At 66.9% G+C, this 25,229-nt stretch overlaps 7 protein-coding genes across 7 annotated transcripts; 5 read left to right on the forward strand and 2 right to left on the reverse strand.

The window, feature by feature from the left end:
• Positions 1–390: 390 nt before the first annotated feature.
• On the reverse strand, positions 391–1,228 carry PFL1_02129 (uncharacterized protein; the record flags this gene model as incomplete). Its single annotated transcript, XM_007879640.1, has 4 exons — positions 391–552; positions 681–910; positions 1,028–1,078; positions 1,198–1,228. 4 exons carry the CDS (start codon positions 1,226–1,228, stop codon positions 391–393), a joined length of 474 nt encoding a protein of 157 aa, XP_007877831.1.
• A 1,134-nt stretch (positions 1,229–2,362) lies between these two features.
• PFL1_02130 (uncharacterized protein) lies at positions 2,363–4,831 on the forward strand (the record flags this gene model as incomplete). Its single annotated transcript, XM_007879641.1, has 1 exon — positions 2,363–4,831. One exon carries the CDS (start codon positions 2,363–2,365, stop codon positions 4,829–4,831), a length of 2,469 nt encoding a protein of 822 aa, XP_007877832.1.
• A 218-nt stretch (positions 4,832–5,049) lies between these two features.
• Positions 5,050–7,272, reverse strand: PFL1_02131 (uncharacterized protein; the record flags this gene model as incomplete). Its single annotated transcript, XM_007879642.1, has 2 exons — positions 5,050–6,946; positions 7,055–7,272. 2 exons carry the CDS (start codon positions 7,270–7,272, stop codon positions 5,050–5,052), a joined length of 2,115 nt encoding a protein of 704 aa, XP_007877833.1.
• A 689-nt stretch (positions 7,273–7,961) lies between these two features.
• On the forward strand, positions 7,962–9,826 carry PFL1_02132 (uncharacterized protein; the record flags this gene model as incomplete). Its single annotated transcript, XM_007879643.1, has 7 exons — positions 7,962–8,010; positions 8,184–8,496; positions 8,603–8,768; positions 8,871–8,918; positions 9,022–9,136; positions 9,493–9,662; positions 9,761–9,826. 7 exons carry the CDS (start codon positions 7,962–7,964, stop codon positions 9,824–9,826), a joined length of 927 nt encoding a protein of 308 aa, XP_007877834.1.
• A 378-nt stretch (positions 9,827–10,204) lies between these two features.
• Positions 10,205–11,560, forward strand: PFL1_02133 (uncharacterized protein; the record flags this gene model as incomplete). Its single annotated transcript, XM_007879644.1, has 2 exons — positions 10,205–11,005; positions 11,111–11,560. 2 exons carry the CDS (start codon positions 10,205–10,207, stop codon positions 11,558–11,560), a joined length of 1,251 nt encoding a protein of 416 aa, XP_007877835.1.
• A 2,927-nt stretch (positions 11,561–14,487) lies between these two features.
• PFL1_02134 (uncharacterized protein) lies at positions 14,488–17,939 on the forward strand (the record flags this gene model as incomplete). The annotated part of the gene is made up of 4 exons (XM_007879645.1): positions 14,488–14,615; positions 14,750–14,874; positions 15,017–17,726; positions 17,873–17,939. 4 exons carry the CDS (start codon positions 14,488–14,490, stop codon positions 17,937–17,939), a joined length of 3,030 nt encoding a protein of 1,009 aa, XP_007877836.1.
• An 805-nt stretch (positions 17,940–18,744) lies between these two features.
• Positions 18,745–22,851, forward strand: PFL1_02135 (uncharacterized protein; the record flags this gene model as incomplete). Its single annotated transcript, XM_007879646.1, has 6 exons — positions 18,745–20,244; positions 20,360–20,527; positions 20,648–20,806; positions 20,904–21,920; positions 22,022–22,170; positions 22,311–22,851. 6 exons carry the CDS (start codon positions 18,745–18,747, stop codon positions 22,849–22,851), a joined length of 3,534 nt encoding a protein of 1,177 aa, XP_007877837.1.
• Positions 22,852–25,229: the final 2,378 nt, after the last annotated feature.

The following is a 25,229-nucleotide window of genomic DNA, read 5'->3' on the forward strand; positions in this document are numbered from 1 at the left end:
GGCGGCGGTCCGTCGCGCAGGGGCGCCGAGGGCTGGAACTTGCTGCCGAAGCCGCTGCGAGCGCCGCCGGCCGCGTCCATGTTGTCAAAGCCGCTGGGCGCGCCCTCGGGGCGAGCACCGAAGCTCGGTCGGTCGGAGCGGCCGCCGTAGGCTCCACGCGGCGGCGCGTCGTTGGCCGGGGGCAGCGGAGCCGACCTGCGCCACTGGTTGGCGTCGTCGGCCATGCTGGGGGCGGCCATGGACCTCTCGCCGCTCTTTGCTGCAGGCGGGCGGGGCGTGGCAAGGCAGGGCAAGGCAAGGTTGCAAAGACAGAATCGACGGCAAAGGTCAGTGCATGCGTCATGGGCGCAGCCAAATGGACGGCGGTGATGCCATGGGCGCTCCGAGGCGTTACTCACGGGCCTCGGCGACGCCAATCTTGACGCTGCGGTTGGCGAGCGGGGAGCCGTTCCTGTCGAGGGCCGACTTGAGGCCATCGAGGGTCTCGAACTCGGCGTATCCGAAGCCCTTGGGCCTGCCGTCGTGGGACATGACGATGCGGACGCTGACGACCTGTGGGGCGCCAGACGATTCCCGACCGGGAGTCAGGAGCGGAGAGCGAGGCAGCGAAGGAGTCCTGGGTCAGCGGGGCGCGCCGACAGTTACTCGAGCGAGGCCGCCAGAAGGCGACGGAGACGCACCTTTGCCGGGGTGAAGAAGTCCTCAATCTCGGCCTCGGTCACGTCGTACGAGAGGTTTCCGACAAAGGCGGTGAACGGGGGCTTGGTGGGGAGGGGCAGCTCCTCGCGAGGCGGGTAGCTGCGCTCGGGGCGGTCGTAGGACGAGGGACCCATGCGGTCGCGGTCGGCGCGGTCAGGGACCGAGCTGAGGAAGTCGCCGCCACGGCGGTAGCTCGACTCGCGCGGGATGGCTGCAAAGGGCGGTGAGGCGAGGCGATGCGAAACAGGAGAAGATGGCAGAGGTCAGCTGGGCGGCTCTTGGGCCGTTGCGGTGCGGTGTTGCAAGGCGGGGTTAGGGATCTACGCACAGGCCGTGGGGAAGTCGTCCATCTCGTCGGCCCACGACGTCTTGCCGGTGGCTGGAGGAGGGCAGTAGTCAGTGGGTACAAGGGACGCCTTGGAGTCAGTCGCAGTCGCGGTCGGTGTAGCATCGTCACGACGTGGGGCGAGGGCGCGGGCGCGGGCTGATGGGACGCACAGTCGTCGGCAAGGAAGTCGTTGAGCGACATCTTCTGGTTCTTTTTGGGCGCTGCGCAAGGGGCATGGCAAAGGGAGCGACGGGCAGGGAGGCAGATAGGAGATGAGGGGATGGGACTAGGTGAGCAAGGTGTTGGTGCCAAGGCCGTCGAGACAAGGTGCCGGCAGGTGGAGCTTGTCGGGATGGGTCGGGTGGTAAATGTGCGATCCTTTTTCGCCACTGGCACGTACGCATGCTGGGCAAAGGCTGGAATCGGGGTGCGTCTCGTTTGAGACGAGAAGAGGAAGAAGGGTGGTGGTTGGAAGGTGTTGGGATCTCGTTGGACGAGGGTGTTGGAGTGTGGAGACGGGTGGGGAGAAGGACGGCGGCTGGTGCTGCTCGATACGAGATCGGCAGGCGGCGGCGAGGGGGAGCGGCGCACAAAGCCACCCACCCAGCCACCCACCCGCAGCACGCCAGGCCAGGGCCAGGCCGCTCGTGGCCCACGCAGTGCCTGCACCCTCGCTCGCGCCGGCCACAGAGAGTCGAGCGGACCCGGGGCTGGCGTGGCTGCCTGCCTGGCCAGGCTGCGTCGAGAAATCTTCTGCAGGCGGGCGAAAGGTCCAGCGTCAATTTTTCGCTTCTTCTGCCCTGCCCTGGCCTGCCCTGCCCTGGCCTGCCCTCGTCTGTCTGGCTTGACAGGGCCATGCCAGCCAGCCAGCCAGCCTCCTGGGTCGGGCCTGGCCAGGCCTGCCCTGCCTGCGCGCGCGTCCTGGCCGCCCCCCATCTGACGTCTTCGGCTCCGCACGTCGAATGCGCCCAGCCTGCCGCCTAGCCTGCCATCCCAGCCTGCCGCCCAGCATTGCAGGCCAAGCCAGGCCGCGCACGGGGTCCGCCGCAATTTCTCCACTCGACCCTCGGTGCTCTCAATGCGGCCAGGAGAGGGCAGGCCAACCCAAGATCTTCTTCTTCCTTGCCCGCCCTGCCTCGCCTGGACCCCGACCAGCGGTGCATCGCCATCGCCGTCGTCGCCATCTCGCCGTTGCCTCCTTCTTCCACCACGGGCGCCCATCCTGGCCCTTTAGATCCCCATCTTATCCTCGACGCTCCTTTATCCACACGCCCGCCTGCTACATACCTCGTCTTCGTCGCCCGCCGCCTCTGCGCACCACGCGCCCTTCCCGCCATGCAGTCCCAATTCGTGCCCAAGAACCAGAGCCTGCGCTTCAACAGGCAGGGCAACCCCGACGTCGCCGCCCACACAAAAAGGCAGGATGCCATCTCGGCAGCCGCCCTCATCAACCGCAGAAACGCCCTCCTCCAGGACTACAACAAGCTCCACCAAAAGCCCGCCTGGTCGCCCGCCTTCAATGCCGCCCTACGCGTCCTCCTCATCATCCGCGTCGCCTCCGCCATGTACTCGATCATAAACGACTGCGACGAGGCGTACAACTACTGGGAACCTCTACATCTGCTTGTCTACCCGCCATCGTCGTCGTCGTCGTCGTCGTCGTCGTCGTCCTCTGCCGCATCTGCCGCCGCCGCCGCCGCTTGGCCGCAGTCGCCCTTCCAGACCTGGGAGTACTCGCCCCGCTTCGCCATCCGCTCCTGGGCCTACCTCGTCCAGTACGTGCCCCTCGCCCGCGCGCTCGCCGCCCTCGGCGTCGGAAAGCGCCAGGTCTTTTTCTCGATCCGCATCCTCCTCGCAGTCACCTCGACCCTCATCGAGGCCCGCTTCTACAAGGCCGTCGCAGACACCTTCAACTCCCGCATCGGCAGGTACCTCCTCGTCATCCTCGCCGTCAGCCCGGGCATGTTTGAGGCCTCCACCGCCCTCCTCCCCTCGTCGTTCGCCATGTACGCCACCATGCTCGCCTACTCGTTCTGGCTCCACCCGGCCAGGCTCGCCTCGACCGACCCCTCGGTCCTCGCGACGCCCTACCAGCGCCCCTTCCAGCCCCTCCGCCTCATTGGCGCCGTCGCCTCGTTTGCCGCCGGCGCCATCGTCGGCTGGCCCTTTGCCATCGTCCTCGCCGCGCCCTTTGTCGTCGAGCAGCTCCTCTGCCGCGGCGACGACGTCGTGCCCGACAACCGCGCCACTACCTGGCTCTCGGCCCGCTGGTCGACGTTTGCCGGCGCATCGCTGCTGGCGTCGCTGATCGCCATCCCTTTGTGGACCATCGACTCGCTCGCCTACGGCCGGTCCGTGCTCGTCCCGCTCAACATTATCCGCTACAACCTGCTCTCCGCCGCCCGTGGCGCCGGCCCGGAGCTCTACGGCACCGAGCCCGCCAGCTACTACTTTGCCAACCTGCTGCTCAACTTCAACGTCGTCTTCCCGCTCGCCCTGCTGGCCGCACCGCTGCTGGCCTTGACGGCCGTCTACGACCCGCGACGCCTGCAGCGGCCCCTCGACCAGCCGGGTCAGCCCGGATCGGCCGCGGCCTCGTCCGGCGCCAAGGGCCACGCCACCAAGCCCGAGCCCAGCAGCCTGCTGACGCTCAACGCGCTCCGCATCGCACCCTTCTACCTCTGGTTCGGGCTGCTCTCGGTCCAGCCGCACAAGGAGGAGCGCTTCATGTACCCGGCCTACCCGCTGCTGTGCATGAACGCCGCCGTGTCCCTCTACCTGGTCCGCTCGCTGCTCGAGGTCGGCTTCGTCCGCTACACAAAGTCGCCCTACCGCGCGTCGCGCTCCAAGCTCTTCACCTCGACGACGGCCGCGCTCCTCGGCGCCACCGTCGTGCTCGGCGTGCTGCGCACCGTCGGGCAGATGGCCCACTTCCACGCGCCCCTCGACGTCCTCTTCCACCTCGAGGGCTATGAGCTGCCGCGCGTCGTCGCCGCCGTCTTCCCGCAGACGCTCAACGAAGACGTGCGCGCGCGCCTCGCAAAGGGCCTGCCCGCCGTGGCGACGCCAGAGGAGCGCGAGTACAACGAGCGCGGCAAGGGCGCCGAAAACGCCGGCAAGAGCCAGGACCTGTCGATCTCGCTCGAGCCGCTGCGCGACCTGCCGCGCCCGCTCCGCCTGTGCTACGCAAAGGAGTGGCACCGCTTCCCCTCGCACTTCCTCGTACCCTTTGGCGTCGAGGTCGACTTTGTCGAGAGCGAGTTCAAGGGCATCCTCCCGCGGCACTTTCAGACGGCGTCATCGTCGTCGTCGTCGTCGTCCGGTGGCGCTGGCGCTGGCGCTGGCGCCAAGGACGGTATCGTCGCAGCGCTCGATGCCACGTTTGGATCCACGCTCTGGCCCTACGGCGCCACTACGCGCCACGATGGCGAGGATGCGCCCGGATTCAACGAGTTTAACCGGCAGGAGCGCGACCGGTTCGTGTCGGTGTCGACGTGCGACTACCTGATCGACCTCGACCACCCGCACCGCTACCTCTCCCCTACCATCGTCCCACCGGCCCTAGAACCGAGGTACGCCATCGACGAGGCGCAGTGGGACCGGATTCTCTGCAAACCTTTCCTCGACGCCGAATGGTCCCGACCCGTCCTTTCCGACAACGCCGGCGCGATCACCCGCCTCCTCTCCAACGCTGCCGCCGCACTCCACCGCGCACTCTGGCTTCCGGTCAACTGGGGTACCGCCAATGTCTATGGCGAGTACTGCCTTCTGAGGAATCGGGAGAGCAGGATCGTTGCAGAGTAGTGCCGCCGGCAGCAAGCGAGCCGGCAAGCACAAGATGAACCTTGAGGTGGAGAAAGAGAAGAGGGGGAGGGGAGACGGAGAGAGAGAGAGAGAGTCTGAGGCGCTGGAAAAGAGACAAGGGGGGTTCATAACAATAAGAACAGACCATCGCCTATAGAAGACGCCCAATCGCATCCAATCGCCACCGTGCATGCATTGCACACCGATGGCATGGCAGCTCACGACGCCGCCCCTGCCGCGAGGTCGCCCGCGGCAAGCAGCTTCCGTACGGCCTCTTGGCAAAACACCCTCCCGAGCTGCGTGGCGCACAGCCCTTCAGCGGCGCCCTGGTCGCCGCCTGGCCTCTTGCCCTCGCGCTCCCCGACCCTCCACCACCCGACGAGGTTGCCGCCCGCCTTGGCGGTGCCGACGAGGCCGCGCTGGATGGCGCCCCACCCGTCGACGTCGCGGTGGATCTTCCAGAAGCTGCTGAGCACCGCGACGGGCTTGGTCGCCAGCGTCTTGTTCCACGCCTCGGCGTGGCTCGACTGGTTGAGGTGGTGGAAGTTGGTCGACGACGGGCCCATGTTGGCGTCCAGGCGCTCGTACCACGACGCCGTCAGCAGGCGGCTGTTGGCCCCGCCGGCGCCGCGGATCCGCCATCCTCCGCCCGCCGGGTCGGAGCGGTGTGCTCCGCCGTGGTAGCCCGGAGCCAGGATGCGATCGGCCACGGTGCGTCCGCGCAGCAGGCCAATCAGCCGGGTCACGCCCAGCGGCTCGACGAGCATCGGCAGCAGGTCGCTGTACAGGCTGCCAAAGTAGCCGTGGTACGGCGCGGCGAACCCGGCGCGGAGCCCCGACGACAGCGGCACCGCATCCGTGTACCACGACGCGGGCGTCTCGGCGTCGATGAGCAGCATCGAGTGGACGAGGTGCGGGTAGGTGGCGGCAAAGTCCTGGGCGAACAGACTGCCGAAGCCCGTGGCCACCAGCATGAACGGGCCCAGGGCGGTGCTGTTCTTCTTTCCGCCCTGTGCCGCGTCGAGCTCGTCGTTAAAGGGCGGCAGCGGGAGGGATGGCGACGGCGACGGCGACGGCGACGACGACGACCGCGGCTCGTCGACCCGGCCCGCAGCGACGAGCGCCTGGTGCAGCGCCTCGGTGTGGACGGGGATGGAAAAGGGGCGGTTGACGAAATCGGTGTGGCCATGGCCGATGCGGTCCCAGAAGCAGACCTGCGAGAGCGAGAGGTGGCCATCGTCGTTGTCGTCGCCGTCGCCGTCGCCGTCGCCGCCCTTGCCCTTCTTTTTTGATGCGGACGGCAACGTGGACCTCGCCACCATCTCGCGGACCCAGCCGGCGCCGACGACGCCTGCCACGCCGCGCTCGGTCATGACCAGCGCCGTGGGCCGGCCCAGGGTGTCGTTGGTCGGCTTCTTGAGAACGTCGTTGGCCAGGGCACCGAGCCCCACGCCGCCGCCGAGGTCCTCTGCGCTCTGGCACGCGAGGTGAAGGCGGAACGAGACGGGGAGCGGGTCCTTTGTCGGCGGATCCGTGGGGCTGGGGCGGACGTGGGACGAGGTGAGGCTGACGCGGGTGAGGTTGCCGAGCGGGCGGAAGCCAGCGTCGGCGGCGTCGAGCGAGATGTTAAAGGTGAGGAGGACCATGGTGGACGCGACGATGGCGGTGCCGATGACGGCAAAGATGACCTTGAAGGCGCGCGACCACCTGCCCTGGACCTGCTGCGCCGAGATGTGGGCGACGATGGGGAAGCCGCCCTCTGGCTGGATCGTGTAGGGGATCTGGATGGCGGCGAGGATGTGCGAGGTGAGGAGGGCCCAGAGCACCGAGAGGAGCGAGAGGGAGAGTGCGGCGATGCCGAGCCAGGCGTAGGTGGTGCGCAGCTCTTGCACGGCGCAAACGACGACGAGCGAGGTGACGTTGAGGAGGAGGACGCCAAAGTGGAGCGCGCGGGTGGCGCGGGATGCCAGCTCAAAGACGAGGAGTCCGGGTGCGACGATGAGAATCGAGGTGACGCAGAACCAGATGGGCAGGACGGCGGGGGAGCGGTGCGGGGGCAGCAGGAGGGGCAGGGGCACAAAGACGTTGACGAGCAGCAGCAGGAGGAGGATGGTGCTGTGTGGGCGAATGGTGCGGGTGGGGGGTTCCAGGGTGGGTCAGTCGCGTCATCGTCGTCGTCGTCCCGACGAAGCTGGCTGGCGGCGACAAGGCACTGGAACTCACGACAGCAGCAGGAGGACGAAGCCGGCGAGGAAGCCGAGTCGGAGCGAAAAGGAGAGGTAGGGCGACTTGGGTAGAGTGGCGCGGTGAGCTGGCTGCGGCTGCTGGTCGATGGCATCGTAGCGGCCGCTGTGGTGGTCACGCTGGGCGGCGACGAGGGGCTGTCGCTCTTGGTCGCCATCCGCCTGCCGTCTGGCACGAGGCGTCGGCGAGCCGGCCATGGCGGTGGATGTGGATGGGGACGTGGTCGTGAGGGGCGGTGTGGCTGTCGGTCGTGGTTTTGTGGTCGGACAGAGGAGCTGGCCGAGTGCGTTCCGGGAGCGGGACAAGGTCGAGGCGGCTTGGGGTCCTGGATGGGCTGCTGGAATCCTCGTTATGCTGTTAGATGGTGGACGGTGGATGGTGGATGGTGGTGCTCAGCTAGGAGGACGCTACCACCAGGGCTGGGGAGGCCGAGGAGGCGGTGCGCCGCTTCGATGTCGGCGGTGACCCACAAGCCCAGGCTACGCTCCGGCATCGCCGAGTGCGGAGGACAGGCGGGCAGGCCTGCCTGGCCTGGCCCCACCTGCATGACGCGCGCACCCTTTTGCCTGGCCTGGCCACCGCTCCCCTCCGCCTGGCCTTCCAAATTGTGGAGGGAAGCACGGCCAGGCCAGCCCAGGCCGGTCAGGCGGGGCGGGCTTGGACGTGCGCGCGGTGCCGAGCTGCCTCCAATGACGCAGTGCAGGCACGCCAGGCCGGCCAGACGTCGGTCGGCGGCCGGCTACGGCTCCCGCCCAACACCACCACCACCACCACCACCATCGACCAACCGCCAACTCACCCCAGGCAGGCTCGGCACAGACCCTCACCCGTCAGCTCTCACGCAACCACCAAGCACCAAGCACCAAGCACCAAGCACCAAGCACCCATGTCCCAGCAGTACTCGTACGGCGGCGGCGGGGGAGGAGGCTACGGAGGTGAGTCGACCGCGTCGGCGTCGGCCCAGCCCGCATCGGCAGCGGCCCGGTCCGCAACAATGCCGCGACCAGTTGCCATTTAGCTTGAGCCAAGAACCTCTGCCCTGACCCGTTTTGCTTCGCACCGGATCCCTCTCCGACGACACCACCACCTTTCGTCCATCTGCTCGTAGGCGGCTACGGCGCGCCGCCCCCTCAGCAGGGAGGCGGGTACGGCCAGCCACCGCAGCAGCAGGGCGGCGCAGCTTACGGCGCAGGAGGCTACGCAGGCGCGGGCCCAGGCGCAGGCGCAGGCGGATACGGTGCTCCCCCTCAGTCCGGATATGGAGGCGCCCCTCCCCAGCAGCACCAGGGCGGCGGAGGCTACGGCCAGGGCGGCTACGGCGGCGCGCAGCAGCAGCAGCAGCAGCCGCCCGGTGGCTACGGACGCCCTCAGGCCTTCAGCTCGCGCACCGGTCCGCCACCGGGCGCCGACCCCCAGCTCTGGTGAGCGAATCCAGCCTCGACCCCCCTTGCTCCCAGCTGCCCTCCTGTGCTGACCCTCCATCGCTCATCGTCGCTTGCATGTCGTCCCAACCCTCGCGCCCCGCAGGCAGTGGTTCGTCTCGGTCGACCGCGACCAGTCGGGACACATCAACCCCACCGAGCTGTCCCAGGCCCTCATCAACGGCGACTGGACGCCCTTTGACCAGGACACGGTCAAGATGCTCATGACCGTCTTCGACGTCGACCGCTCCGGACAGATCTGCTTCAACGAGGTGCGCCGTCGCACCCCTCGCCGCTCTCGTAGGCGGTGCGAGATCGACATCAGCTGACTCGACGACGTGCCTCGTCTCTCCTCTCTCTCTCCGCCTGTGCAGTTTGCCGGCCTGTGGAAGTACATCAAGGACTGGCAGGAAGTCTTCCGAGTGAGTCGGGCCCCCGGCTGCCGCTGTCCTCAAGCCCTGGCCAGCACACGGCTCGCTGACACCCCCCTTCGCGTTGGGTTCCGCTCTGGAACCCGCCCCGCAGCGCTTCGACAGCGACCGATCCGGGTCCATCGACCAGGGCGAGCTGGCAAACGCGCTCTCTTCGTTCGGATACCGCCTCAGCCCCAACCTGCTTCGCATCCTGTCGCAAAAGTACAGTGAGTGGTCGACGCGTCGAGGGCTGCGGCTGCAGGCGCAGCGACGCGGGTGCAGGGGTTGCAGGCGAGCGGACACGCCGGCCCTGGAACAGGCATCGACGCGGGACGGCAGGCGGGCAGAGGAGAGAGGGAACGCGCACTGGTCCGTCCCGTTTCGCTGTCCATTAAGACTTGTTTCTGCCTGTCCGCCGTCTTCCACCTGCGCCCGCTGCGACGAGGTGGGCCGAGGAAAGGGGATCCGGTGGCCGCACACTGTGTCTCTCTGACGCCTTGCTCACTGACGTTCTGCACGCCCTCCCCCGCCGCCCGACCGGTGCTCACGCTGCCCTTTGCCGCCGCCGTCGCGAACGCCCTAGTTGACAATACCCCTTCCGCTCCGAACCCTGCTGCTCCTGGCGCCGCTGGCGGTGCCGCAGGCGGCATGGCGCCGGGACGCAACGGCCAGGCAGGCATCTCTTTCGACCGCTTCCTGCGCTGCTGCGTGGCCGTCAAGACCCTCACAGACAGCTTTGCCAGGCACGACACGGTGAGCACCGAGCCGCGTGGACGATGCCGGCCTCTCTCTCCAGATCCGTCCCTGACCTGCCGTCCTGGCGTCGTGCCTTGTCTCACTGCCGTCCGCAGCAACGGACCGGCTTCATCCAGGTCAACTACGACACCTTTATGGAGATGTGCCTGTCGGCGCCCTGAGCCTAGTCGGGCTTCTCTCTTCTGCACCCGCTTATTACCGCTTGTCGAACAAATGTGCCTGATCGCGTTGCCTTGCCTTGCCTTGCCGTGCCGATGTGCCGATGTGCCTCTTGCTCGTCACCACCTCCGCCGGCGATTTGAGCTCGGAAGTCGGCCACTCGTTTCCGGCCGAAGCCGAGCCATGCTGACGGATGAACCTCTTCCGCCCGCCGCGGCAAACGTGGGCTGGACCCTGGCGCTCCCTTCGACGGGCCCTCACACTTGCTTTGTCTCCTATCCATCCTCATCCTCCTTCTCATTCTCGTTGACCCCATTTCGTCTCGTTTTTCCTGGACTCCTCCTATCGCCTGCTCGCTCGGAGCTCGCCCTCGTCGCACGATGCAGGTCATCTCGCACACGTCGCTGTCGTTTTCGCGGCTGGTGCGGTACCTTTCGCGGCCGCACAACCTGCCCTCGGCGCTGCACACGCGCAACACGCTGCTGTCGGCCTACTGCGGCCAGGAGCTCTATCCGCCCGCGGCCGACCGCGACGTCGACGACGCCGCGCGCTGGCGGACGCTGGTCGGCTTCCTCAACTCGTCCGCGCACGCCGTGACGGCAGTCGGGCCCGTGCCGCGCGAGGTCCTCGTCGATGCCGTCTCGAACGGCACGCACGCGGCAACCGGACAGGACGAGCCGGACGAGCCGGACGGTCCGTGGGGCCTGATTGTCACGGCCATGCGGTGGAAGATGCCAGCAGGCACGCCCAAGCCCCCGCGTATCCAGATCTGGCTCAACCCTCGACCGCCCACCTCTACGGCGACGGAGCACGAGTGGCAGCAACGCAGGAGGGCGCTGGCCACCTGGATATTTGCAGAGTGGCTACCGCAGTACGCCAGGGCGATCCACCAGGCCGCCATCGCCGACCCTTCCGGAGCAGATGCATCGAGACCGCGCGAGGCGACCAATGGCAAGGTCGAGATGCAGTCGATTGTCTTTTCGGGCATGGAACGCTACCTCGTCGACCTCTGCCGGCAGATCATCGCACAAGACGGTCCAGCAGGAGGACGAGGGGGGAGTGTGCAGTGGGAGAACCCGTGTTTCCAGTTCCTCCGCCGAGTCGAGCCCGACCGCGCTCCAGAGGTGGCGCTGCCAGACGAGTGGCACGAGGGCCCCATCACCGAGGACGACGTCGAGCTGGTGCGTATCGGCTGCTGGGCCGGTGTCCATCATCCGGCTCGGCGTGCAGTCTACTGACGACGGTCGCGCGCTGACCGCCACGTTTCCCTCTCCCGACACGATCAGGTACGATCGAGCAACAAGCTGGCGTTCCCGATCGAGATGGTGCGGAGCCGCGTGCACATCTCGGTCCTGCTGCGGCATCGTGGCGACGGCCACGCGGGGCAGAGCCGGGCCATGGGTTGGGCGTACACGCACGAAGACCTCTCGATCGGCTCGCTCAACGTCGTGCCCGAGTACCGGCGCTCCAAGGCGTTTGGACGCGGCGTCGGCGCCACCGTCGTCGCCCGGCTCGAGCCCAAGATCGTCGCTGCGGCCCGCGCCGCCCTCGAAGCAGCGGGGGTGGCCCAGCCTGCGACATCGACGCCCGCCCACGACGATGCCGGTCCGTTTGACTGGACGCCGTGCTGCGCCATGGTCGAGGAGGACAATGCCGTCTCCCGCGCCTTTTTCACCAGGCTAGGGTACCAGCAGGTGCTGCGCAACTCGTGGATCGGCATCCAAGTGCCCGTGTAGCCCCCTCACCACACTGCGCCAGAGCTGCATCGGCGGCGCGCCGTCTCAGGGATTTGCACGCGCGGTGGGGTGGGGGGAAAGGGGGGGGTGCTGACCTGGCTCGCCCGGCCGCGCAAAGCGAAAGCACGACGACGCGCCTGCCCTCAAGAAGGGACCGACGCGCCGGCCTCCCAACTGAAAAAGACGCGACGGGTACCCACCCTGGGCTGCTGCCAGCTGCCCTGGGGCGGGAAGGGAAAGGGGTTTATTTTGTGGTCGGCTGCCAGCCGCCCTTCTAGGGTCGAAGGCCCCTCGGTATCCTAGGTATGGGGGGCGCTGCCAGCGTCCCTGGGAGAGAAGAAGGAAGGAGGGAAAGGGGGGGATGGTAGGATTATATACCTTGTCATCTGGTCCATGGGGGGGCCCGTTGGGCGGGCGGTCGGGCGGGCGGGCGGACAGACCACGGAGATTAGGGACGCACGCGATTTTCGCTGCGGTTGAGGACGTGGTTTTTGGGCCCTAACGGAGCTATCGGTGATAGGCCTGTCTTTTGGTACTGATAAAGCGACGCTTCGCCCCTTAGATCCGGGATTCTTAGCTCCGTCTAGGCTTGGGCTCCAGCGGAAGCGCTACGCTTTCTCTCGGTATCGCCGGGCCAACGGAGTTTACGAGCTAGCTCCTGGATGAACGCGTCTTTACCTCCGGATATTTCCCGCAGAACCTGCTTACATCCGGATTCACAAATTTTACGGCTCCGGATGTAAGGTTTTTTGCTGCTAAATCCGTGCTAGCTCCGTGCCTCCCGAGATAGCTCCGGTAATCCGGACTTTACACGCCCCGTCCCCGGACATACCCATTTGTAACGCCGAGATAAGCACGCTACGTTGTCGCTAAACACCGTTATCCCCGGAGGGAGCACGCTAATCTACGGCTTCCCGACGGGATCCGGACTTTACACGCCCAGCACGCAACTTTTCGCGCTGGCTAGCCCCGTTGCCCCGGAGCTAGGTGCAGAGAAATCACGGATCTAAGCTGCGAGGCACCAAACGAGTGTGCTTTTTCCGGCGATACGGGCTCGCCCCCTTGGCATCCCCGCCCGCGAAAAAAAAAAGATCTGCACCCGACCGACCCAAGGACCAGATGACAAGGTAAATAATCCTACCATCCCCCCCTTTCCCTCCTTCCTTCTTCTCCCCCAGGGGCGCTGGCAGCGCCCCCCATACCTAGGATACCGAGGGGCCTTCGACCCTAGAAGGGCGGCTGGCAGCCGACCACAAAATAAACCCCTTTCCCCGCCCCAGGGCAGCTGGCAGCAGCCCTGGACAACCCATCCCTCCATCCATCCCTCCCCCGTCTGGGGCCGTTGGCAACAGCCCAGGCATCTCTCGCTACCTTCCGGGCCGGTGGCCGCGGCATGCCCGACAGGCTAGGTTGATCGACGCTCTGCTTAGCCTCTTCCTCTCGCTGCAGGGGCGGTGGGTCTGCAGAGTGCCGCCGCGATGGGCAACCTGCTGGCTGTACGGGGCGTCGGGGCGCCGTCGTGGGGGCCGCGCTGCTCGGCGGCGCGTCGTTCGTGCCTGCAGGCCGCGCCTGCGTGTCCAGGCCCGGCCAGCACGCCAATTTTTGATTTTGGATCTTCTTGCCCCTCCTTCCCGGCCTTGCTTGCTTATTCTTCTTTGGGCCTGGCGTGAAGCTTGCGCTCGGTCCTGAACCATGCATGCCTGATCCAATCTGCGACGTCTGCGCATGTGTGCCTGACTTGCGATCAGGGACACGCGCCCAAGGGGAGGACGGCATAGATACGGCGCGGCCCGCCGAGTGGCCGCTGGAGTGCCTTCCCCTGCCGCTCCCAAGGGGGGCTCGCCCACCATCGGCCGCGCCGCGAGCGTCCCACTCAACAGGACAGCAGGCGGTGCCGGCACGGAGAGCAAACCACGGACGGACGGTGAGGCAGGGCAGACTGGGCCCGGCCACGCCGGCATATCATTCATACCCATGCCACCACAGTGTCACCTACGGTCTGGCGCTGAGTCGTGAGGCGGGGTGAGGCGAGTCAGGAGTCCGTCATGTTTCCCGTGCGGGTGAGCCGAGGCCAAGCCCCGCTGCGTCTTTCGCCCACTCTGGCCAGCGCGCGGACGTGCGGCGGGGCTTTGGCCAGCCAGGCCCATCCACGCCAGCCGAGGGCGGGGCTGACGTTTCGGCGGCGCAGAGGGGCGGCCAAGGGCAGGGGCACGCAGGCCAGGCAGGGCAGGGCAGGGCAGGGCAGGGCAGGGCAGGGCAGGGCAGGGCAGCCAGGCCAAGCCTCTGGCGAGGTGGAGACGATCCGCCCTCGTCGACGCCTTTTGTCCGCCCGGCCCCGCCCAACTTGGCAGCATGGCCTGACTCTGGAGGCTCGCTTTCTCGACCTGGCGGACGCACGAGCATCGCGGGGCCGATCCGATCCGCTCTGCCTGCCTGGTCTTCGTCTGCCAAGCCCCTCCACCACCCACCACCACGCCCACCACCATCAATACCATCGTCACCATCGGCCCCTCGCACATACACGCACGCGCGAACATCATCCATCCATCCATTCCCGACCACCGACTCGACGATTGACTTCGCATCGGCAGCCACGCCATCTCCACCTGGCCAGCTGTTCGCACACACGACTGCGCGCACAGCCTCGCCTCGTATCAGCTAATCTTACGGCCGTCCCGACACCCCTTGGGCTCGGACTCGACCCGACCCGCATCTTTTCGCTGTGCCAGGAGCCGATACCTCTGGCCGGGCTCGGATCTACCAGCTAGCCGGCGACGGCAGAAGACACCACACAAGCAGTACCCTCGGCCGTTTGCTAGACGCATAGACAGGCCCCCTGCCCCTCTGCCGGTCACTCTTCCCATCCACGGCATCCTACCGCCAGGGCAGCGGCGCACGGAATCACGGTCCTCCCCCACGCCGGCGCCATGTACACCAGCCATCCGCAGCACTCGAGCTCGGGACCCATGCGTTCGCACAAGCCGGGCGACGATAGAGATAGAAAGGGCCCCATTGCCGCCCCCGTCAAGAGCGCCTGCACCTTTTGCCGCTCCAGGTGCGTAGCCCATCGCTCATCCCGTTGTGCCCCGCCTTGGCCCTACAGCCCCGTCGCTCCCCGCTGATCCGGCTCTCGGTGTCGCCTATCCCGCGCCCATCCCCTACTGCTGCACTGCTCGGCCGCCAAAACAGAAAGTCGAGATGCGACGGCAACAAGCCCTGCGGCACCTGCATCGGCCGCGGACGTACAGACGACTGCGTTTACACCGTGTCGCGCCGCGGCGGAAAGCCAAAGCAGAAGCAGGACCCCACCGCAGGTATGTACGCGCGCGGCTCGCGACTGGACCGCGACACCGACGCTGCTGTGTCCGCCGGCCCATGTCGGCCCCAACAATGGCTGACCCATGCGCTCGTCTTTGGGCACCGCCCCGCCTGGCGCGTCTCCCTTGGCCACTGTAGAGGTCCAGTCCCACCTCAGCAGGCTCTTCCACCTTACCGACATGCCCTACGCCTTCCGTCGCCCCGGAGGCATGTCTGGCACCGTCAACGAACCCGGCTATCAGTCCGACGTGCCCTTCTTCAGCGGCGCTCTCTCGCCTCCCCAGTTTCAACCGCCGTCGAACTTCAGCCAGACTGCCCAGTTCCCGCTCCAGCCCGGGTCGCAGCCCCCGCAGATGCTGCAGTCTCAACAGCAGGGGCAGCAGCTGCAGCAGCCATCCTTCGATCTGCCACCGCAGCAGTCGTTCCAGCAACATGCCCAGGTCCCGAACCAGGCGCAACAGCAGCAGCAACGACAGCAGCCCAATCAGTCCCAGCAGAGCCAGGCGGGACAAGGCATGTTTGGAGACCAGTCTGGCTTCTCGCAAGCGACGTCCGGCTTCGCCAGCGGCCAGAACGCGTTTGACGTCGGGCCGTCGGCTGGACAGAACGTGACCCTGGCGCCCACCTGGCAAGGGGCGGACTTCCTCAGCGGCCTGCAATCGGGAGATCGATCCGCCATCGCCAGCCAGGCGCAGAACGCGGGCTTCAGCGACAAGCCGGCGCCGTGGTCCTACAGCCAGCCTGCCGCCCCGCAGAACGCGACACGGGCACCGCAGCCGGCCGCGTCCGTGCGATCCTCCCAGCCTCTGCCCGAGGAGTCGGTGGGCGTCAGATCGCTGCTCATCGACTACTACAAGTACCTCTACCGCTTCCTGCCCGTCATCCCCGGCCCGCGGTACATTGACATCCTGTCGTCGGCCATGCAGCCGGACTCGTCGTTTATCCTGGCGCTCCAGTGCGTGCTGCCGCTCCTTCGCAACGAGGAGCAGCCGATCGGCGCCTTCCACCACCTCGGCGGCGCCGGCCTCAGCTTCGGCACCGAGGAGAAGCGCCAGCACCTCAAGGAGCGTACCACGATGATGGAGCGCAAGGCCAACGAGGCCATCGACCGCCTGCTCGAGCAGGCCGACTCGGACTCGAGCGGCGAAAAGTACCTCGAGCTCATCCAGACGCTCTGCGTCATGGTCGTCTACGAGTACGGCACCGGTCACGCCATCAAGTCGAGGCTCAAGGCCGACCAGGCGCTCGGCCTGGCCATGTCGCAGGGCCTCCACAAGCTCAAGCACCCTTCCGCCTCGGACGCCGACGCGGCGAGGTCGGCGCCCAGCAGCTTTGCCTCGACGTCGTCGGCCGGCACCCACTCGCTCCGCAATCTCGGCGTCGACGCCGCCGCCATCTACGAGATGCGCAAGCGCTGCTGGTGGACGGTGTGGAGCCTCGTCCTCTGGTCGGCCTACAACACCGGTCGGATCCCCACGATCCGCGCCGACGACCCGCGCGTCCGCAGCGAGGTGCCGCAGGGTCAGGACCCCTCGGCCTGGACGTCCAACATCTCGTCGCTGCAGGCGCTGCTGCTGGTCCAGGACCGCGTGCTCGCCCTGGCGCAGTCGAGCGGCTCGCAGGGCGAGGAGCCGCCCTACCGCCCGGGCTCGTCGCGCGGCGCCTCGACCTCTCCGAGGGCCGGCTTCTCGCCGGAAGGTGCCGGCAGCGTTTCGGCGGGCCAGTCTCCGTTTGGCTTTGGCCGGCTGGCGTCGAACCGCTCCGAGTCGGACGGCAGCGGTGAAGAGGTGCCCAGCACGTTTTCGACGCTGCCCTCGCACGCCTCTCGGCAGGAGATCCTCGACAGCATGCAGGAGATCGACGCGTTCCTGCAGGACCAGATCCGCACCCTCGAGAAGCGCGGCGGCGTGCTAGGCACGGCAAAGCAGCCACCGGCCTCGGATGACCTCGGCTCCGTCGAGCCCGAGCTGGAAGACTCGCTGAGGACGGCGGCCGCCGTGCAGCTCTACACGTCGTCGCTGACGCTGCACATTGGCCAGGCATTCCAGGGCGCTTCGCTCTTCGAGCGGAAGTTGTGCTTCCTCAACTCGATCAACGACAACAACGACGCCGGCGCCTCGGGCGGCGTCTGCCGTGAGCCGATGCCCAACGCCTTCTACGACGAGCTGGCGGATATGGCGGCGGCCGAAGCCCCCCACGGGATCCCTCCGGGCCTTAGCCAGACGTACGGGCCGAGCGGCGGTACGTCTGGCAGCTCGTCGAGCGTCAGCTGGGGCTCGTCGCCGGCGCCGCAGGTGGCCCAGCCTGTGCAGCAGGATCTGTACGCGCGGGGCCCGTTCCTGCCGCGGCTGAGCCTGCAGCGCTGCGTGCATGCGAGCAAGAAGCTGCTCGACATCGCCAAGAACCGGCACGGCAAGGTGGTCAACCCGAACCCGTTCAACTGCTGCAGCTTTGTGCTGATCAGCTTTGTGCTTCTGATGCAGGCGCTGGCGGTCCACGGCGGCTTCGGCAGCGTCGACGGTTCCGAGGGCGACGAGGGCGACGACGACAATGTCGAGGGCAACGGCGATGGCGCTGGCATGGAGCTCGATGACGGCGGTTTCCAAGGCAGCCGCGACAGCCCGGCCGGCGGCGGCTACAGCCATGAGCTGATGCAGTCTGGCAGGTCCGCCCACGCGCTCGATGCAGGCGCCGTCGGCAGCAGCGATGGCGGCGACGGCAGCTCGTTGGGCGGCTACGGTATGGACGCGTCTTCGGACCCAATGCGTCAGGCGCAGCTGCGCGGCATCTGGACGCGCGTGCGGGAGGCGCGCGACACGCTCATCGACCTGGGCAAGCACTGGGAAGCGTGAGTACACCAGGGGGCGGACGAGGTCCGAAGAGGATGAGGTGCTGACCTGGTTCCTCCTGCCGATGCCCCTCTCCCTCCTTCTCCCCTCCTCCCTCTCTCCTTCTCCCTCTCTCCGCCGTGCCGCTGCGTCGCTGGCGCGACAGGGTTATCCCCATGGCCGACGAGGTCAACCTCTGCCTCGAGACGTCCCAGCTGCTGCTGAGCTCGTAGTGCCGGTAGGCTGGATGCCCGACGTCCAGCCGAGGCCTGTGGCGCTCTCGTCATCGAGTGCGCCTCGTCGTCGCGCTCTGTCTTATTTCCCTCGCTCGCCGCAAAACGTGTACAAACAGAATAGAGGGCGCCGCGGCGCGCCTAGCATCCCGCATCTGCATCCGCATCCACGCTGATCGATCTATTCCTGTGTCGTCTGCGCTTCCCCAACTCGATCCGCCCGAGGGTGGCATGGGGGAAGAACGGCTAGCAAGCCGCCCCGGGCATGGCAGATCACGTGCGCGCACTGCCAGGACGAGGTGTTGCTCTGGGTCGCCGTACCCTTATCCGTGGGCGTGCTGCCAGTTTTGGACTCTTGAGCTGTGCGGTGCGGTGCTGTGCAGGCGCGCGCGCGCGTGGAGGCAAACAGCCTAGCCTATCCAAAGGGCAGGCTAGAGGACCCTGACCTGCCGCCCCTCGGTCCCAGACTACAGTCGTCCATCGCATCGTCGGCTGGCCACCGACCACCATCAACCTCGCCCCGCCAAAACTTTCTTGCTCTCTCTAGCCTGCTCATCATCGCAGGCATACGAAACAACCGTCACCGCCTTCAACGGGACTCGCTCTCATCGCAGTCGCCGGCATACCACACCGAAGCACGCGCATCGGCGACTCCAGGCCAGAGCAGCTGCGGCGAATGGCCGCACCACCTTGAGCATCCGTAACTCCTTCCTGCCACCATGAACCACTGCCTCTGACCCCGACATCTGCCACATAACCCATCCGGAAACACGTTTCATCTTCACTGCCCGGGGCACGAGGGACCATGGCGAATCGCCCCGTCGCCCTCGCCGGCTACGATGCGACGTCGGCCTACGACTCGACCACCGACCAGAGCACCTTTCCGCCGCCCAACCCAAAGGGCGACCTCACCGGCCTCGACACCGAACCCAGCATCCAGCTCAATCTACCACCTGCCCCTGCCCTCTCCCACGTCACCCAGAGGAGGAAGCCCAGCCTGGCACGCAGGGCTACCGCCGGAGCGTCCGACCTGCCCGACCCATCAGCCCGAGCGGCCGGCGACGATGCGGCGCTGCAGACACCCGCCCAGCCCCGCGTGTCGGCCGCCGGCGCCGCCGGACCCTCGCGCAACGCGGTCAGCGCCAGGGAACCCCCATCGACGCAGCGCAAAGAGGATCCGAGGCGGAGGTACGGCGTCAGGATCGCCGACGACGACACGCTCGATGACGTCGAAGACAGCCTCGAGGCCAGCGGCGAGGCCGAGCTACGAAAGATGCAGGCCGATCTGTCCGAGGGCATCGACTCGATGGTCGCCTCGCCCCACAACAGCAACAACAACAACAACAACGACTCGGGCCAGTGGGGCTCGCGCGCCATGCGTAGGAGGTCGGCCGCGGGAGTCTCGATGAAGTCGGCCCAGGAAAAGATCAACGGCCTCACCCAGGAGCGCGACGAGCTCAAGATTGTCGTCGACCTGCTCCGCGAAAAGGTCTCGCTCGACGACCGCCTGGCCGAGCTCATTGTGCTCAAAAAGGAGAAGCTGGCCTACACCAACAAGATGATCGCCCAGCAGGCCATGCTCAAGCAGCAGGACCGCGCCATCAAGCTGCTCCACAAGGAGCAGCAAGCGTGGAACGGCCGCGACCCGGTGCAGGTCGAGCAGCAGATCGCCGAGCTCGAGGCGCAGCTGCGCGCGGCCAACACGAGGGCCGAGGACGAGAGGCGCGACCGCATCCGAGCCGAAGAGGAGCTCGACTTTATCAAGCGACGCGGCGATCACACTCACGGCGACGCATCCGCCAGCAGGGGCATGGGCGGTGGCGGCGGCGGCGGCGGCGGCGGGGAGGCCGCGCGGCTGAGGGACGAGCTCGATGCGCTCAAGGAGGACCACGCCGACGAGAAGTACGAGCTGCGGCGCGAGCGGGACGCCGCATACGAAGAGGCCGACGCGATGCGGGCCGAGCTGGAGCGGCTGCGCGGCCAGTCGGGCGGCGCGGGTGGCGGCGCCGACGACAGCCGCGCCTCGCAGCGGGAGCGGGGCTTCCACCGCGAAATTGACGAGCTCGAGCAGCAGCTGACGGCGCAGCGGGCGCAGAATGAAAAGATGCAGGAGCGGCAGGCGCAGCTGCACGCCGAGATCGAGGCGCACAAGGACGAGGTCTACGAGCTGCGCTCGTCGGAGGAGGCGCTGCAGCGCGAACTCGAGGTGGCAAAGCAGAGCCTCGAACATGCCAACATGACACAGGAGGACGACCTGATCCGCTTCCAAGAGGCCGAGCAGATGGCCGCCGAACGCTATCAGGAGGTGAGTGCAGCCCGACGGACCGGTACGAGTAGCCAGAGACGGGGACCTGACGGAAAGGGCCATCGTTGCTGCCTTTGGGCGCCCGCCCTATCCCCCCTCCTCGACGCATCGCCAGCAAATCGACAAGCTGCGCGACTCGCTCACCGCCGCCCAGCTGCAGATCGACGAAAAAGAGGCCGAGTCCGAGAAGCTCGAGCAGGAGCTGCAAGAGCAGGTCGCCAAGGTCGCCGACCTCGAGTACGAGCTGCGCCAGGCCGAGACGCTCCTTGACGAGCAGAAAGCTGTGAGTCGACGAGAACCTGTACGGCGCGCTCCGCCCCCGCAGCGACCGGCGTGGACCTGGCTGGCATGTCAACTGACCCCGAGAATAACGCGTCCCTGCCCGCCTGATCGTAACGCGCAGCAAATCGAAGGCGTCGAGGCCGAGGCCGACGAGCTCGATCGCCAGCTACAGGTCTACCGGGAAGAGGCGGATACCTTCAAGGCTGAGCTCGACCTCGCTGCCAAGGAGCTCGAGACCAAGGACGCCGAACTCGCCGAGACCAACAAAGAGATGCAGGAGGTGAGTGGCCCGGCGACCGGATTGAGGCGTGCATGCGCGCGCGTGCGGCATCGCTGATCGTCGACCGCGCTCTCGGCTTTGACTTGTCGCCAATCAGCTGTCCAACCGCAACATGGCCCTCGAGGAGGGGCTCGAGGCGCGCGGCGAAGAGATCAAGCGGCTGGACGAGGAGCTCGTCAAGGTCGAGGACGCGCTTCAGCAGGCCAACGAGAAGCACGACCGGCACGCGGGCGTGCTCAAGGAGAAGCTGGCCAACAGCGGGCTCGAGCTGAGCGAGGCGCAGAGCCAGCTCGAGGCGGCGCTCAACGAGGTCGACGCGGCGCGCGACGAGGCCGACGCCTACGCCAGGGACGTCGAGGAGCTGACCAACGAAAAGGCGCGCCTCGAGGAGCTCGTCCACAAGCTCGACTCCAAGATCTCCGACGTCGTCGAGGACCTCAAGGCCGAGGAGAGGGCGCTCGACGATGCCAACGCCGAGTGGGAGCGCAAGCTCGACTCGGCCGAGGAGCGCCTCAACCGCATCATCGACGAAAAGGAGGAGAACCTGGCGTCGCTCGAGCAGGAGCTGGGCCAGCTCGAAAGGGACCTGGCGACGAGCAAACAAGACGTCCAGAACCTCCAGGATGCGCTGCGGGCCAAGGAAAACGAGAGCTTCCGCATGGGACAGAGCCAGGCCAACGACAAGTACTCGCTCGAGCTCGAGATCGACCGGCTCAAGCGCGACCTGGCGCGGTGCGAGGCGGACCTCGAGCGGGCGCGCAAGGAGATCGACCGCAAGGACGACGCGCTGCGCGAGAAGGAGGACGCGCTGGCCCGGCTGCAAGACGAGCAGCGAGAGCTGGCGGGAAAGCTGGCCTCGGAGACGCAGGGGCGGATGGGCCTCAACGAGCGCTTCGAGGCGCAGCAGCGCACGCTGGCCGACGAGCGCAAGGAGCTCGACGCCGCGCGCGCCCGCGTCGAGGAGCTGGAGCGCGAGCTCAACGACGGCGAGCGCGCCACGCTGCAGTCGGAGCAGGACACCAAAAACGCCCTGACGGAGCGCAACACGCTGCTCCTCACCATCTACCAGTACATGGGCAAGATCCTCGTCGGCAGCGAGAGCACCTCGACACCGGTGAGTAGGCGGAGGGCGGCGCTCGATCTGCCCGACTCTATCTGACCGTGATCTGCACGACTCTGCCTGCCATGTCCTTGCCCATCCCACCCTGCTTGCAGCGCAAGAAGGAGGCCGACGTCAAGCCCTTTACCAACTTTGAGGTGTTCCACAACAGCCTCATTGCGCGGCTGCGCAAGATCTCCGACATCCAGCTCAGCTTTGAGCAGCGCGCCAAGGACCTCGAAGGCAAGCTGATGGAGAAGTTTACGTGAGTCGCGTGGCGTGGCGTGGCGTGGCGTGGTGCGATACGATCGGAACGTCTGTCGAGGAATAACAGGCACTGACGAAAGACACGACGGGCTCTCCTCGGTCGCTCGGTTGCTCTGTCGCCTTCCACCACCCCCGCAGCGCTCTGAAGCGGCAGCAGGACTCTCGATTCAGGCAGATTGACCGGTTCGAGGTGTCGATCAAGAATGCGACGGACAAGCAGCTGCAGTGGCGGCAGCGTGTGGTGTCCAAGCAGAGCGAGGTCGACGCGGTCAAGGCGACGAATGCCGAGCTGCAGCAGCAGCTGTCGTCGCTGCGGACGCGCGCCTCGCTGTCGACGCCGGGCGACAACTCGAAGCTGACTGCGCTCACGACGCGGGCCAACAATGCCGAGCGGCGGCTGCACGCCGCGCAGAACCAGGCGACGCAGGCCGAGGAGCGGCTGGCCGAGGCCAAGATCAAGTACGGCGAGGGCGAGGGCAAGTGGGCGGCGCGGATCAAGGAGCTCGAGCTGCGCGTCAAGGCGGCCGAGGAGCGCGTCAAGCGCGAGCGCCAGGGCGCAAAGGAGCGCGTATCGGAGCTCACCGAGCAGATGCGGCGGCTCGAGAGGGAGCTGCAGGGAGCGCACAAGAGGAACAAGCAGCTCGGCGAGATCCAAGACGCCGTCGAGCACATCCAGTAGGCGGCGGCGACAGCGGCTGCGGCGAGCCTGGATCGCCCATCCCGCTCCGCTACCCCGTATTCTCCTTTCTCGTCCCCTGCGTTCGGACGATCAGCTCTCGTCTAGACCGTCACTAGTAGTACCGTTTTCTTCCTTTGTCCATGGTTGTCCGGCGGTCGTCGCCCTCATCTGGACCCAAAGCACCTCGACTCGACGACGAGCGCCGTTTGTTGCCGTGGAATGTATTCTATATCCCGACCGTACAACACTGTCTCTTTGCTTTCTGTCCCTCCCCCCCGGCTCGGCTCTGCTCTGCTCGCGTCGAGTAGGCCAGGTCGGGGGGGAGGGGGGTGATGCACCTCTATCCCCTCGCTGCTCCCCTGGGCCCCGGGCTCAGTCTGCTCTGCTGCCAGCCAAGGAAAACGACGTGCGGCGCAAGAGGTGTCGGTTCAGGCCGAGGCCGTCGATGTCGACGAAGAGCGTCGGTGAGTCCCGAAGCGTGTGCGGCGGTGTATATCGTCTCGATGCCTCCCTTCCTGCCTGCCGGCGCCTATCTTCCGGCCCATCCGCCTGCCTCCCTGCCTGCCCATCTGCATCCTTCGCTGCGGAACCGAACCGACTGTCGTCGAAGATGTCGAGGAAGGCATCGGCATGGGCGGATGAAGCCGTCCGTCGGCCTCTCACCGACCGTTGAATGCGTGCGTGAGTGCGGGCGTGCGGGCGTGCGGATGCAGGCGGCATTATTACTCCCGCCTCGTCTTCTGTGACTTCCTCGAGGAGGCCAGGCACTCTACACGACGCGCGAGCCCAGCCCTTTCTGGCCGACCTCCTAAAATCACACGCGCAACGAACGCGAGCTCGCCATGCCCGGCTGCATGCAAGGAGGTCCGCTCCCGCGTGAGGCTGCAGGTAGAATTTTGGATCAACCGCCCTCGCCCTCCTACCCTTGCTTGCCCTCGTCGGATGGCCCCTTGCCCTCCCCTGGCTCGGACTCGGAGCTGGCCCAACTCGAGATGGCTGGCTGGGTTCATGATCAACCCACCGACCCACCGACCGAGCTGGGAAAGAAAGGAACGGAAAGTCAGCCAGCCGGCCAGTCAGCCAAGCACCAGGCGCTGCTCTTTCCCAGGCCTGACGGTTCGACCTGGCAATTCCAGCGAGGACGACGTCGAGGCCAGGCCAGGCCAGGCCAGGCCAGGCGAGAAGGAAATGTCTAGGCCGCAAGGTGTCAGCATCGATCCTGCCTTGGCTTGGCCTGGTTGAGTGGCCTGGTCGCTTGGTCGCCTGCTGGAAGCGACGTCAAGACGCACCACGAGCAAATTGATGCCCGCATTCGCGATCAAGAGGCGCCTGGCAGAGCGGCCTGCGTCGGTCGGGCGGTCGGGTGCCGAGGTCGAGGTCGACGAGGGCAGGCCGGCTAGGCCAGGCCAGGCCAGGCTAGGCCGGACTGGGCCAGGCCAGGCGAGCCCGGACAAGGGTTTGGAACGCGAGCTGCTTAGGCGGCGCGTCGCGTACAGTGGTCTGCCTGCCAGCAGAGCAGCAGGCCAAGGGGGGCTCCCGCCCGCCCGCGCTCGCCCGCCTCCTCGCATCGAGAAGTCACATCGAGACGTGCCTGCGCCTGCATGCATGCAGGCGCCAATCAGCCGGCCACCTCGTCGACCTTAGCTTGCTCGTCGTATCCATCCGGCGTCGTCGACCCGTCCGTCCGTCCGTCCGTCCGTCCATCCACCAAACGACGGCGCTGCACGGTCGACGGGTGCAACGATGGATGGACGGATGGAAGCCTGGCCTAGCCTGCTCGCGTCTTTCACGACGGGCCAGGTCGAGGCTCGACGGTGGAGCCAGCGATGCGATAGACATGCTGACAAGGGGTGATTCACGGTCCATGCTGCTCTGCGGATCGATCGATATCGTCTCGTCAAGCCAGAGCTTGCGAACGCAAACAGCAGGAGAGAAGCGGGAGCGCTTGAGATGGAAGACCGAGCGAGGGGGCAGGCAGGCTGGCCGGCTCGCGGGCTGGCGGCTCGACGCTCGGCCGCAAAGGGGTCGTGGGCACGACCGACCCAGGGCTCAAGAAGGAAAGAGCCAGCAGCGAGGCGCGTGCGTGGGCCCGAGCGGGTGGGTCGCCCGGCGATGCACCCCATCGACCGTCAGGCCAGGCCAGGCCAGGCCAGACCCAGCTCCGCCGTCTGCCACCGCCTGCCTGCCTGCTTCTTCTCGACCTCGTCAAAGGTGGCCTGGTCTGCTTGCTTGACCCGCCGACCGGGGACGCCCATCAACGCTGAAGCAAGTTGTCAAGCCAGCAGCAGCAGGTGCTTGCTGCCCGCTGCTTCTCCTTCTCTGCGCAGCCGCTGTGCGACGTCGGGTCCTACCGAAAAGGTACTACGTCCCTTTAGGCG

This window comes from Pseudozyma flocculosa, assembly GCF_000417875.1.
Source record: "Pseudozyma flocculosa PF-1 unplaced genomic scaffold scaffold00005, whole genome shotgun sequence".
NCBI lineage: Eukaryota > Fungi > Basidiomycota > Ustilaginomycetes > Ustilaginales > Ustilaginaceae > Pseudozyma > Pseudozyma flocculosa.